Source organism: Phoxinus phoxinus (genome assembly GCF_949152265.1).
Source record: "Phoxinus phoxinus genome assembly, chromosome: 16".
Classification (NCBI taxonomy): Eukaryota; Metazoa; Chordata; class Actinopteri; order Cypriniformes; family Leuciscidae; genus Phoxinus; species Phoxinus phoxinus.
In genome coordinates, this window is record NC_136891.1 from 21,323,697 (window position 1) to 21,337,210 (window position 13,514).

The 13,514-nt window shown below is 38.0% G+C and overlaps 1 protein-coding gene across 1 annotated transcript in view; it reads right to left on the reverse strand.

Annotated features, from left to right (window-relative positions):
• Positions 1 to 13,514, reverse strand: part of dlgap2b (discs, large homolog-associated protein 2b) — a 34,539-nt gene that overhangs the window by 5,625 nt on the left and 15,400 nt on the right. The window contains exons 2-4 of the mRNA XM_079584755.1: positions 12,611 to 12,816; positions 4,144 to 4,300; positions 2,358 to 2,577 (exon numbers count right to left, since the gene is read on the reverse strand). Coding sequence (XP_079440881.1) covers positions 2,358 to 2,577; positions 4,144 to 4,300; positions 12,611 to 12,816 — 583 coding nt within the window. The remainder of the gene's footprint in view (positions 1 to 2,357; positions 2,578 to 4,143; positions 4,301 to 12,610; positions 12,817 to 13,514) is intronic.

A 13,514-nucleotide genomic window follows, 5' to 3' on the forward strand; every position in this document is an offset into this window, starting at 1 on the left:
GGGCCAAGGCACAAAGGAGGGACAATAAGTCATGCCATCATGGCTGGAAGCATCAGATCTGCAACAATGCAACAATGAGCAATTAAAGACTTAAGATGTTTTTAGGCAAAATGGCTGAAAAAAATCATCAATGCAATCACTAATAATATGATTTAATGGTTTATCACTTTTTACCAATAGGTGGCGCTTTGACCAAATTGATTTGGTGTGGTCAGAGTAAGGTGACAATGACACATGCAAAGTTTGGTATCAATATGCCAAAGCATTGCAGAGATAAAGCCTCAATAGTAATTTTTGCATCATCACATTTTTTAATGCGGTATACAAACAGGGTTTTGTCTATCGACACGAAATCCATTATATTACTTTTGCTGGCATGGTCTGAAGATGATACGATTTGATTTTGGTGAAAATCGGACCAAAGGTCTAGGAGGAGTTCGAAAAAGTATGTTTTTAAAGAAAATCAAAATGGCCTACTACAGCTACATTTGTACCTATGTTCTTGGAATTAACCAAATAATCTATTAAGACTATTACATTTCATTACAATAGGCTAATTTCATCAAAAGTTATTAGCATTTTTGGAAATTTCATTATAACTTTTGATCACAAGGTTGTGCTGCCCTTAAACTTAAACTTTTTGAGTACCGTCAGGGCATGTTCACAGGCCAAAAACACATACAGAGTTTCGTAAGGATATGCTAATGCATTCGTAAAATATAGCATTTTATGACAAAATCCAAATGGCCGATATGGGAAAATTTGTTATCATTCGACTCTGCATGCTGAACCAATGTTTGTGATTTTGGGCAAAAACCGTTCAGAAGTTACAGGTATAAGCAAAAAGAGTCATTTTTTATATCTCCTGACCACTAGGTGGCACTGCTTCAAAACTGTGCAGGTACATGCAGGTTATGGTTTTCATAACACAAACCAAGTAAGGGAGATAAAGCCTCACATTCATTTTGGCCTGCTCTTCTTCGAATTCGCTCGCGCATTATTCGAGAACGGTTTGACAAATCAACTTCAATTGAACTTTTTGTAAGCATTGTCTGAAGATCATCTTGTTCCATTTTTGTGAAAATCAGAGCAATGGTCTAGAAGGAGATTGAAAAAGTATTTTTTTTGCAGAATTAAAAAAGGCAGGAAATGTTTAATCGAAGCATCTTGAGCCAAGGAATCAGAGGCAAAAATAATTTTGTTTCTAGCCATTTGGTCACTTTGGAAAGTTTGAGTTAGAGTTAGAGTTAGAGACTCCAAAATTGCTGTGGTTTAAGGTCAGACTGTCCTCTATCTGTGTGCCAGATTTCATAACTTCCCCGTAATTCGGGCTGCCATAGACTTCCAGAGTGAAACAATAATAATTCTTAAGTACCTTAAGAATTATTAAAGTACTTAAGCCTTTGCCTCTAATAAACGGATTCAATTTATCTAAATATTATGTCTTAAACACTAATTAGCATTAGTTTATGTAAGAATGTGATATTTCTTTCTGGAAGGACTTAACACACAAGTGCATATTGCTCTATTTTTTATTTTTTATTGAAGGACAGACTTTTTTAATTAGACAATATTTTTCAATGAAAATATTTAGATTTGAATTACTTTTATAGCACTTTTCTCTTTGACCCCCGCTTCTGAAGCATTGTGAATTTCTTTCCACTCACTAATGTACTGTAGATGTTTTATGCAACACATAATAACACATTCAATTGTTTATGTAGTTCACAGTCATTGTTTTGTGCATTCAGGAATGAAACAGCCTTCAAAGTGAACTAAACTGAACCGGAATATTTATTTTATTCCAACTACTAATCCATTTGCAGAATGGAAGACAGAAAATACAACCATTTCTAAAATATAAAGATCATGTCTAAAACCTGTCCAACGTTAACCTTACGCTCTGTTCTGCGTGAAAACACTTCCCCGTGGTGAGTCGCATGCTCTGGACAGCTGTGCTAGTTAAAAGCATGCTGAGATGTGTCTTCAGGAGTGTGAAATGTTACATATTCAGCTGCCTAATTCCCTCTGACCCCCAGTCTAGCCTCTCAATACCACCAGACCCAACCAATCAGAAGCCCAGAAAAGGACGCATGACTCGTGCAAAAGGGAATTGCAGGCAACCGTCTTTCAACACTAGGGGAGCACAGACGCAGAAAAGCAAACACACACACACACAACAGACATGAGCCGACAGAAACAACATTCAAGTCAGTCATCTCTCAAGCACAAGGGAATCCCACTGTACATATGTAGGTATGCCAGAGTATGTAATTCAGCATGTGCTGAATGTATGGCGAGTATGTGCTCTAAGCCTTTTCTCTCTCTCTCAGGTGGGATTTGAGGCATACGGTTACCTGTTGTGGATCTGAGAGTTGAAGTGACAGTAGAAGATGTCATTGAAGGCAAGCAGTCGTCATCTTGGGAATACCCAGCCTGAATTGCACGCAGGTAACTGTGGCTTCGAGTGCGGAAAGAGCCGGGCAGGTCCAAGGCCTCCACGGCCTGGGATTCTACTTCGCTAAAAACGGACTCGCAAACTGACTCAAACTGGCCATTGACCTCAGTCTCACTCACCTGAGAGACAAAAACAGGAATAGCAGTCCTTAATTTTTCCTCTTCCTTTCTCTTTCTCACTTTGATTCTTCCCCTTTGCACAGTAAATATGAAGGAGTGTTAGCAGGAGGAATATACCACTGGCAAATTCCGACCTTGAACGTCTCAGTAGAATTATGTCATGTCAAAAAGCAACAAGATAAGAGAAAACATTTCAAGCTGGAATATCATCTCATAATAGGTAAATAAAGAAAAGCAGATTGTTTGATGAACTTTCGGAGGGAAAATGACAGTCAAACAGTCAACAGCAGCAGACAGCAAGAAAGCATGATGTGCAAAGATTGTCATAAACCGAGCAAGAGAATAAGAGGGATAACTTTCCTAAATCAAAACAAATCAACATTTAGCTAAATTATATAACGATTCTAAACTTCTATAAATTACTGCCTGTAAGTCGCCCTTGCACTACAACATGTTTAAACAATTACTTTACCCTAATTAAAACATTTTTTTATTTTATATTTGAGAGTTAGCATGTTTCATAAAACCTCCATAAAACATCTCAATTGTAACCTACTCCATCAATAAAAGCCTATAAATAGCTACCTACATAAAGCTCACAGGAACTAACACCACCACAGCTCAACAGACCTTGACTTCAGCTTTCTGGAATTCTGTTTTAACAATTGCTTATTTGAAACGAATTTAGCAAAGCTAACCGCACCATTTACATTTTTTGAAAGCCTTATTGCCTCTCTAACCAAACATGATAACAATTAAGTCCTAAAATAAATATCTCCAAAACCCTGTTGGGAAAATCAGGTCATACGAGGTCATACGACCAGGTCATTCATCTAAGTCAAGCTGGGTATTGGAACATAGGTAATCAGCTCAACCTATTCTCTACTATTGTAGCTTAGTCAAGATGGTCCATAAGATATAACCAGGGTGACCAGATACTGAGTCTCAGTGGCCCTATCAAATGGTAATATGGGTTTCAACCACCTAAATCAAGCTGAGTTTTGGAACATAGTTAATAAACTCAACACATTCCCCAAGGCAGCCTACCAATTCTAATCGGGTTGAACAAGATGACTTACCAAGTCGTTCTCTGCCCGGCCAGCTGGTAATTATAGTGTTTAACCACCTAAACCACCTACATAGTTTTGGAACATACTTAATCAGGCCAATCTGTACCCCACTAGCTTGGCAAAGGTAGTCTACCAACCCAACCAGGTACACCAAGATAACCTACCAGGTTGTACTCGACACCAGCTGGTAGTTCAGCTGTTCAACCATCTAAATCACCTATGACTACATTTGGATCAGCTAATGACTAGTCAATCAGTCAACACCTTAAGCTGGTTTTTAAGTGTAAAGTCCTTAATCAATCACAAATAATATAAAGTCTACAGTAAGTCTACTCTTCAGCACATTAGCTCAAGACACAATCTGAGAAAAGAGCAAGACATCCTAGACAAGAAGTACAGCTAAAGGCCTCTGCTTGAAACCACTTACTGTAAGTAGATTGTCCTTGCTTGTACCTGTGTGTCAGTGCCGTGTGGTGTTTCGAGTGGTTAGACTCACCTGGCTGACACAGCTCGCCTGACTGAAGGTACTGACTGCACGCATGTAGCTCTGGTTTCTGGAGCGAAACTGTGGAGGGTTGAAGTTGGTTGTTGGGTCCAGAGACACGCTGGGATGAGGGCGCATATCTCTCGCTGTTTGCAAGTGGTAGCCCGAGCTAAATGGAGGGAACAACCAAAAACTAATGTAGCCTACTCAAAATTACATTGAAGGATCACTCTGGAATAACCATCAATGGTGAAATTTCGGAAAACTTTAAAGATATGATTTGAGATAAAGTGACTTAGTTAACAGGTTTACTGTCATGAACCCAAATGTGAGAAATGTCAAGTGTGCAAACCTGTAGGCCACAAATGAAAGCAGATGAACACAAAATGTAAGATGCTGCAAGCATCCAGCAAACATTTCCCCAAAAAGTGCTAAAGAAACAACACAGTATAGTTTGGATTAGTCTTGATACGTCAAAAGTAACTCACTAATGTTATCAACCATCAAATTTTTATTATTCTCATGAAACAATACAAATAGCCTATTGCTTGGACTTTAAATGGTATGATGGCCTAACCCAGAAAACCTGTCATGAGAAAGACTCGTAAGACACGTTACATTGAGGCCCCACAAAACATATTTTTAGTGCTTCTAGTCTCAGTTCAGAACCACGGACAGCAACTATCTGTCAGCAGAAAATGCCAGACAACCATATGGACAGGAGAGAAAGTGTGGAGAGAGCGAAAGAGAAATCGGATGACACTTTTGAAGCCTCTAACACTTCCTCACTGCCAAGCCATCTCAAACATCAATAGCATTCCCTTCATCCTCAATTCTCTCATCAGCAACTAATGTGTGAATTCTCAACTACTTTCATAAGAACATGAAAAGAAAAATAAGCTTGATCTTAAATCCTTTATCCTTAAAAGTCAAGTATGTAATTTCTGGGGCATTCGAATAACCATTTTTTTATTTTATTTTACTTACTGCTATTGGTAGGACAAACAGATCCCACTCCCAAATAAACATAATTGATTGAACCAGTCTTGCTATGTTGACTGGTTGGGATACTCAAACAAACTTTCAGGGAAATCAGCTTTTAAATGGTTTACAAATGCAATTTAAAGGGTTAGTTCACCCAAAAATGCTAATTCTGTCATTAATTACTCACCCTCATGTCGTTCCAAAACCGAAAGGCTTTTGTTCATCTTCAGAACACAAATGAAGATCGTTTTAATAAAATCTGAGAGCATTCGGTCCCTCCATTGACAGCCCTACCACTTTCAAGCCCAGAAAGGTAGTAAATCATAAAAGTAATTCATGTGACCCAAGTGGTTTAACCTCAATTTTATGAAGCAATGCGAGAACTTTGTACAACATTTTAATTTCCAACACGCACTCAGGCAATAACATCTGCCCTCGCATCAACATGACACGCATGTGTCGCGGGTTGGAGAAATTATGTGGTAAATTATGTTTTTCTTTTTTTGCGGAAACAAAGCACTCGCATCACTTCATAAAATTGAGGTTAAACTGGAGTCACATTTAATGATGTCTTTAATACCTTTCTGGTACTCAAAAGTGGTAGTTGTGTAGGCTGTCAATGGAGGGACAAAAAGCTCTCAGATTTCATAAAAAAATATCATAATTTGTGTTCCGAAGATGAACAAAAGTCTTGGTTAGGTTTGGAACGACATGAGGGTGAATAATTAATTATAGAATTTTTTTTGGGGGGGGGGTAACAACCCATTAAAGCATAGGAGAAAATGTTTTGAAATTCAACATAAATCAAACATAATCCAAAAGACAGTCATGTAATCTCCTCCTACCCTATATCGTATCACCACACACACACCAGCCAAGACTTTATACCAAATATATAAAAAAACATCCAACCAGGTAACGTATGCCTCCTTGTGTCCTCCTGCTCTTTAATGAATTAACTCCTCCCAGCCAAAACAATGCAACCCACAAACAAGTTTGGAGATATTAGAGAATTACTAAGAACTCATGAAGGAAATGGCCAGAGATTAAAAACACTGCTCCACATGTATGAAAAGCACTACAATACATAATGAACAGTTTAGAAAATTACTTGTGCATTTAATAATCAAAATAAAATTTTTAATGCAGACAGAAGCATCAGAAATGCAGTCAATGAAATCCTGTGGGCGTATATGTATTGTATAACGTGTATGGAAAGGAATGGAGAACATGGTACAGTGTGAGAATGTAATAAAACAGAAGCTGTGATTTGATTCTGTAATTATCTGTAATAATAGACATTAATTCCCTAGTTGTTAGCTGATTAATTAGGCTGAATTTACTGAAATAGAGAACGTAAAATTATGTTGGTGCTTTACTTTCATGCACCTAAACCCTAAAAGAAAGAGCTACGGCCTACAGACTATGTCAATGGTTAATATAGGGTTAGTGCGGCCAGTGAACTGGAAAGTTGTTGAGATTCCTTCAACTGTTGCCCTTCAGCAAGATACCAGGTTATTCCAGGACTGCCATTCCTCAACAGAAGTACTATGGATGTAAAACATCTGCTAAATGACACATAACTAGACTAATATACCCCGCGTGATCAGATAATGGTGATTTAAGAGGCCTTCCTTAATGAGCTTTCACATTAATATCAAGGTTAGAAGTAAACCAAGAGAAACAATTCCAATATATGTGGCTTTTTGTCATTTTTGACCTTGACATCCTGACTCCCCTTACTTTTATAAAAGAGATAATTTATTTAAAACTTCTGTTATACAGAATAAAGAACGTCATGTTTGGAAAGGCATGAGAGAGAATAAATGGGTAAAATATTCATTTTGGGTGAGATATAATAATCTAAAAACCAGCAAACATTACATATAAGTTATTATTATTATTATATTATTACATATTAAAATATTAATTTATTCTAATTTGGTACTGACATGGTGACTGATTCATTTTACTTTTTAAGAAAGTGTTCACACAGAACACAAATATAAAAATGAATGTATTTTACTGTGTCATCAGCAGCTATATGAACCCCTGCTTATGGGTTTCTGAGTGCAAGATTTATAGGCACCAAGGTGAGACACAGAGCAACTATTTTGGGAAATACAAAGTTTGCTGGTGTCTCTGGACCTTGAGCCTCATGTTGTTTTCCATTTTCAGCGATGTCGTCTGGCACCTAAACAGATGTCCTTCTTATCATCAGTGTGACAGCAAATGCAAATGCCTGTCTGGACAATGTCCCGACACAATCCTTAAAGGAACACTCCACTTTTTTTGGAAATAGGCTCTAGGCCTAGAGTTAAACAGTTGAGTTTTACCATTTTCGAATCCATTCAGCCGATCTCCGGGTCAGTTGGTAGCACTTTTAGCATAGATCATTGAATCTGAATAGACCATTAGCCTCTCTCTCAAAAAAATTACCAAAGAGTTTCGATATTTTTCCTTTTTAAAACTTGACTCTTCTGTAGTTACATCGTGTACTAAGACCGACAGAAAATGAAAAGTTGCGATTTTCTAGGCCAATATTACTAGGAACTATACTCTCAATCCTGCATAATAATCAAGGAACTCTGCTGCCGTGCCAGGGGTGCAGCAGGTGCAATGATATTACGCAGCTCCTGAAAGTAGTCCCCAGCTATGGGTAACTTCCAACGTGACCGGCACTAAGTTTGTAATATCATTGCACCTGCTGGCACGGCAGCACTGTTACAAGCATATAGACACATGCTTCAGACAATGGCTCACACAACCCGTTCCCAATGTTTCCAAACCATGACACGTGTTCCACTCTTAGGGAGGCAGGATGTGACAGTTAATTAAACCAGTTTTTCTCAAAATTACATTCCTTAAAATCATAGCGATCAGCCAACTTCAGATAACCATAACTTTTGTTACAGACAAATGATAAAATAAATAAAAACAGATTTGGAAAGGGCTTGAACCCAACTTTAATATGGTATCAAAATAGTATGATATCTGTAATGTCAAATTTCACCATGTGGTGGGTTTTCCCAGATCGCATCACATATAACAACTGATGCCATTCCCCATAGCGTCAACTCCATGACGCAGTGTCTCATTCCCCTTCTCAAGGAACCGCGTTGCAAACACAAACCTGAGATGTTTTGCACCCTGGTGCAGCATAAATATACAATTAATATATTTTTTATCAGGTTTGAATATGCAAAAAATAAAGAGTTGTCATTTACCTTGCCTCGTTACAATAAAACATAATCATCTGATTACAGTAAAGCATAACTTTATAACGCGTTACACCAAACACTGCAGACCTGTTTCATTGTCACTGTTTATTAAACCAGGGAGACAATAGTGATATTAGATTCCCTAAAATACAATTAACAAACTCTGATCTGATCATGTTATCCCTGATATTCTCATGTGAGTGGCAACATTAAAAAACACTTTAGTAAAATAAAATTTTAGATGCTCCTAGCATGAACATTCTGTATTCTTCTCGCAGACTACAGAGAATTTCATACCAGCATTTGCATTATAAGACATAGCTCTTATAAAACAATGGCATGCCTGAGATATTGCATCTGAGATATACAGGTACATGCACTGAGCTGTCTTAATTAAATTTACCTAATGTTGTTAAGTGACGTATTTTGCCCATAACATCTCATAACGCACTATAGATGCAATCTCCCTGGGGCAATGTGGGTTAAGTGTCTTGCAGGAAGGGCTCCATAGTGATAAATTATGAACTCAGCAACTCTCCAGTTCCTGAAACACACCTGCATGAGGTCAGAATCTACAATCCCAAAACAAACATACGCATCATTGCTGTCGCCAGCAGTCATGCCTTTTCCAACAAAAAAAAAATCCCAAAGAATGCTGTCGCTCTTAAATACTGAGATGGCATATGTGAGTACTGTCACTTTTCCAGTTTTTAAGTGCACAGAATAGTGACTGATGTATATTTGAAAAGCAGAGCTGTGAATGACAGCTGCTCAGGCTCAGTGAATCTCTCTGGAAAACCCAGACAAGATGTTGTTTGATGTTGGTGTTGATTTTGGGTGGTTGCCAGGGAGTTGCTACACGGTTGTTAAAACATTCTGGTTTGCTATGAGGTTGCTAGAGTGCTTTGGCTGATCCAATTTTCGTAGAATTTCCAGCTACAGCTTCTGTATACTCTACCGGTCTAAAGTTTAGAATAATTAAGATTTTTTAATGTTAAAATGTTTTCATTTTTTTTATTTTGAAAAGTTTTCAATGTTTAATGTCTCTTATGCTCACCAAAACTGCTTTTATTTCCTCAAAAATACTTAGTGTATTTATGGTCTCGGATGCGGTACACTACGTCAACATGCTTCAGACAATGGCTCAGACAACCCGTTCCCAATGTTTCCAAACCATGACACATGTTCCCCTCTTACTGTGCGTTCACACCGGACGCGAATAGCGCATAGAAAATTCGCGCCTGCCGCGTCTAGTTTGACGCTTGAACATTTTGAATGCATTCGCGCGTCCAAAGCTAAATACACGCGCGTAAAAAGCAAGCGTTTGGAGCGAAATTGACGCACGTCCGAGGCGAAATCCGCTTCTTCTGGGAGAGGCAAGTGCTGCGGGAAATTTAAAAATACTACTGTTATTGTGTCACGAAATGTAGTTTTAGGAGTTGTTCAGTCGAGAATGTACCGTAGTTGTTTAAAGCTCAAATCTGTGGCTTGTTTATAAAGATAGTGCCTATTTAAAAAATTTGATCTGACGTTTCGGAGTTGTGAGATCCAGGCGATCACCGGGCGCTCAGCGCTCATGTAACCTGCTGGAGCAGCCTCACCGCGGCTAGTCCTCCTGACGTCTGCCGCTGGTAAACCAGAAATGTTTAAATTCACAATCTATAGCTTCGGCTCTATTATATGAAACATATAAGTTAAAATACATTAATGACTCGCTATAACGTAGGTCAAACGACTTCTTTAATTAACGTTATGTGAGTTTTTCTTCATCTCATTCAGAAATGTAGCCTATGACTGCAAGTGTTCAGTGTCGTGTCACATTCATAGTTAACATCTGAACAATGTCATTCCTTCTTTCACGTGGGCATTTAGTCATTACAAAATAATTTATTAAGGCCAAACATTTAAAATGACATCGGGCATTCCCCCGTTTATCACGTCACTTCACCACGTGACAGCAGCAAGCAGGCTCCGATTGGTTAGCGCGGCACGAATTGACGCAGAAGTTCAGATTTTTCAACTCGGGCGGCAGACGCGAATTCGCGTCAAACGCGTGAATGCACAAAAAGCACTATAAAATCATTCGCGCGTAACGCGCCAGACGCTCAATTCGCGCGTATTCGCGTCTACCGCGCCGCACTCTACGCCTCATTCGCGCCGCAGGATTTTTTTACGCGTGTAACGTGTCTTTGCATTGACTTAACATTGAAATCACTCGCGCCTGACGCGCTATTTGCGTCCGGTGTGAACGCACCATTAGGGAACCAGGCTACATATGTAAACTAAGACAATTCTGATTTCCATTAATTGTGTGTTAAAATCAGTATCGCTATCAGCCATAAATTGCTATTGGTGAATCCCTAAATTAACCATATCTATAGTCACCTTAACATACATTTTTTTTTAATTGTATTTCGATTATTTATTTATTTTTATGTAAATCAAATTGAAGGAATTCTAGAGTTGATAAATAACATACCGGTATGTAGCCTATGTAGATCTCTTTCGGAACCTGACCATACCATAAAACAATCAGCAATATATTGCGCCCAAAACTTAATATGAGAACAAAAAGTATTGTTGTTATAGATGTAATCCCATTCAAATAAATTGCCGTAGTTTGGAGCTATCAGAATACCAATTGCCCTACCTTGGATTTGTAAATAAGTATTTATTTAATATATATATATATATATATATATATATATATATATATATATATATAATTTTTTTTTTCATTACTCCATTTACTTCATTACTTTTTTGTATCATTACTCCAGTCTTCTTTGTCACATTGTCATTCAGAAATCATTCGAATATGCTGATTTCCTGCTCAAGATAAACATTTCGTATTATAGTGAGTATAAGATAATTATTTCAAAAACATAAAAAAATCCTAATGATTCCAAACTTTTGACCGTTAGTGTTAATCTGTCAAAACATGGACTCAAGTCTTATGTCTGAACTAACAACAACTAATCAAATATTTCTGCAATGCTCTTAAAAATTTATTTTTGAAATATTTTTATGATAGAAAATCCATCATATAAGTAATAACTATGATGTAAAAAGTATGATAGACTAAACAAAGAATGAAATCACAACTCAATGTAAATGATAATTTTGTGTGTCAATTGACCGTTCGCAAAGACCCGCCCCCCTTAGTTACTGTTGATATGTCCGACAAGCTACGCCGCTCTCATGCCACACCATGTTCTCATGCAGTGAAAAATACATTGCGGAGCAGAGAGGACAGGACACTGACAACGTGCTGACAGAAAGGACAGGCCAGGTTACTTTTCGGTTACTTTTGATATTTAACAAAGTCTCACCTTTCAAATTTGGTCATTTTTTAAAAGAAATTTAAACAATAAATACCGTTTTGTGGCTCTTTAATGTGTCTGACAGGTCGCTGTAGAGCCTCAGTTAAAGCTGCTTGTGAACCGATCATCTCTTCCTTCTAGTTCACTTTTAGTATCAAATAAACATGAATTAACATAAGAAGGAATGTTGTTTTAACCGCAGAAAGAGTACACTCCATTTTTTAAGTTCAAATCCTCCCATGTTAATCTACTAACTCTCCTGACTGCTTTGTCGGACAAAATGGCGGATAGCGAAGTATGATTGGGCAGATCGCCTGTCAATCAATTCCTTGTATAACTATTAACTATTCTACTGTAATGTATGTATATACTGTATATAGCATACAGTGTGTTTCCAGGGCTAAAAGTGCCAATATTTGAAAATGACAACACAGTTAAAAGTTAAAATAATTTAAAAGAAGCAGATATTAAGAGAAGCATATGAACTGAAGCATATATATATATATCAAAAGCATATGCAGATACAATGCACAATAAAACATATAATCTGATCCAACTGTTTGTTAAAAAAACAATCCCACCCCTCCATATTGCACTTCATATTCCAAACCACCCAGAGCCCAAACTGATCATCCACCAGAACCACAAACAATTTCTGAGGTACAAACATAATATGCAATATATAACATACAGTAAAAAAATTCCTTTGCACATTAATAGTGTTCTATACTCAACCCAACAGACACCAACATCTACCCTTAAAAACTAGAGAAAACCAGCTAATTCTAAAAAGTGCTTCTGCAAACACACCTTGGAAAGAGCGCAAGCTTCTAAAACCGAGAAGAAGAAAAGAAAGATAGATAAGGCAGGAGGATAAACAACAGGCAGGCAGTCAGTGTGTGCACAACGCAGCGTTGAAAATGAGAACAATAAAGATCTAATCAGACTTACCTTTGGGTGTCTATATGTGGCCTCTGCAAGGCTGATTTGAGGACAAGGGCATCGGACCGCACAGTCTTCTGAGGTGACGTCTTGGGGCTGGTATCAGACTCACCGCTATCCTCATCTCCCATGGCTTTGACGTAACTACTGCTCCGCATCCGGCGACATGGAATCTCCTCCTCCCCTGGATAACCCCCCCACTCATCCTGAGGCACCTGCAGATAAACAAACACACACCATCAAAGCCTGTACTCGCACACAGAGCGAGAGGATACCGCACCTTTCATCACACATCACGCCAAGCTGTTCGTTAATCCCACCAGCTGCAGATAACTTTCTGCCAACGCAACCAACAGAATTAGTGAGGAATTCCAGGAACTCCCAGAACTCCCAGTGGCTTTATTATAAAGTTTTTTTTAAGTATACAAATGTAAGTAAAATCAATAAATCACTTTTTTATTGACAAATGTATGCATAAAAAATGATTGAATTAAATGTAACAATAAATTGCTTTTAAAAACTATTTGATGGATTATTTATTGTTACATTTAATGAAAATGTAAAAACAAAATAATAATAATCTGTTTAAAATGTGTCTATACACTGATGAGCCAAAACATTACAGTGGACCTTGGAGCAGAGGAAGAAGGTTGCATGGTCCCGTTTTCTTTTACATAACGTGGACGGCCGTGTACGTGTGCGCCGTTTACCTGGGAAAGTGATGGCACAAGGATACACCGTGGGACGATGACAAGCCGGTGGAGGGAGTGTGATGCTCTAGGCAATGTTCATATTCAAATATTCATGATGGGTGTAAATTTGACATGTTCCACCCATAGATATCATATAATAAAGGCTAGATGTCTCGTCCGCGCTGCTGGCCAATGGAGGTCGACGTCCGCACACGGCGGCC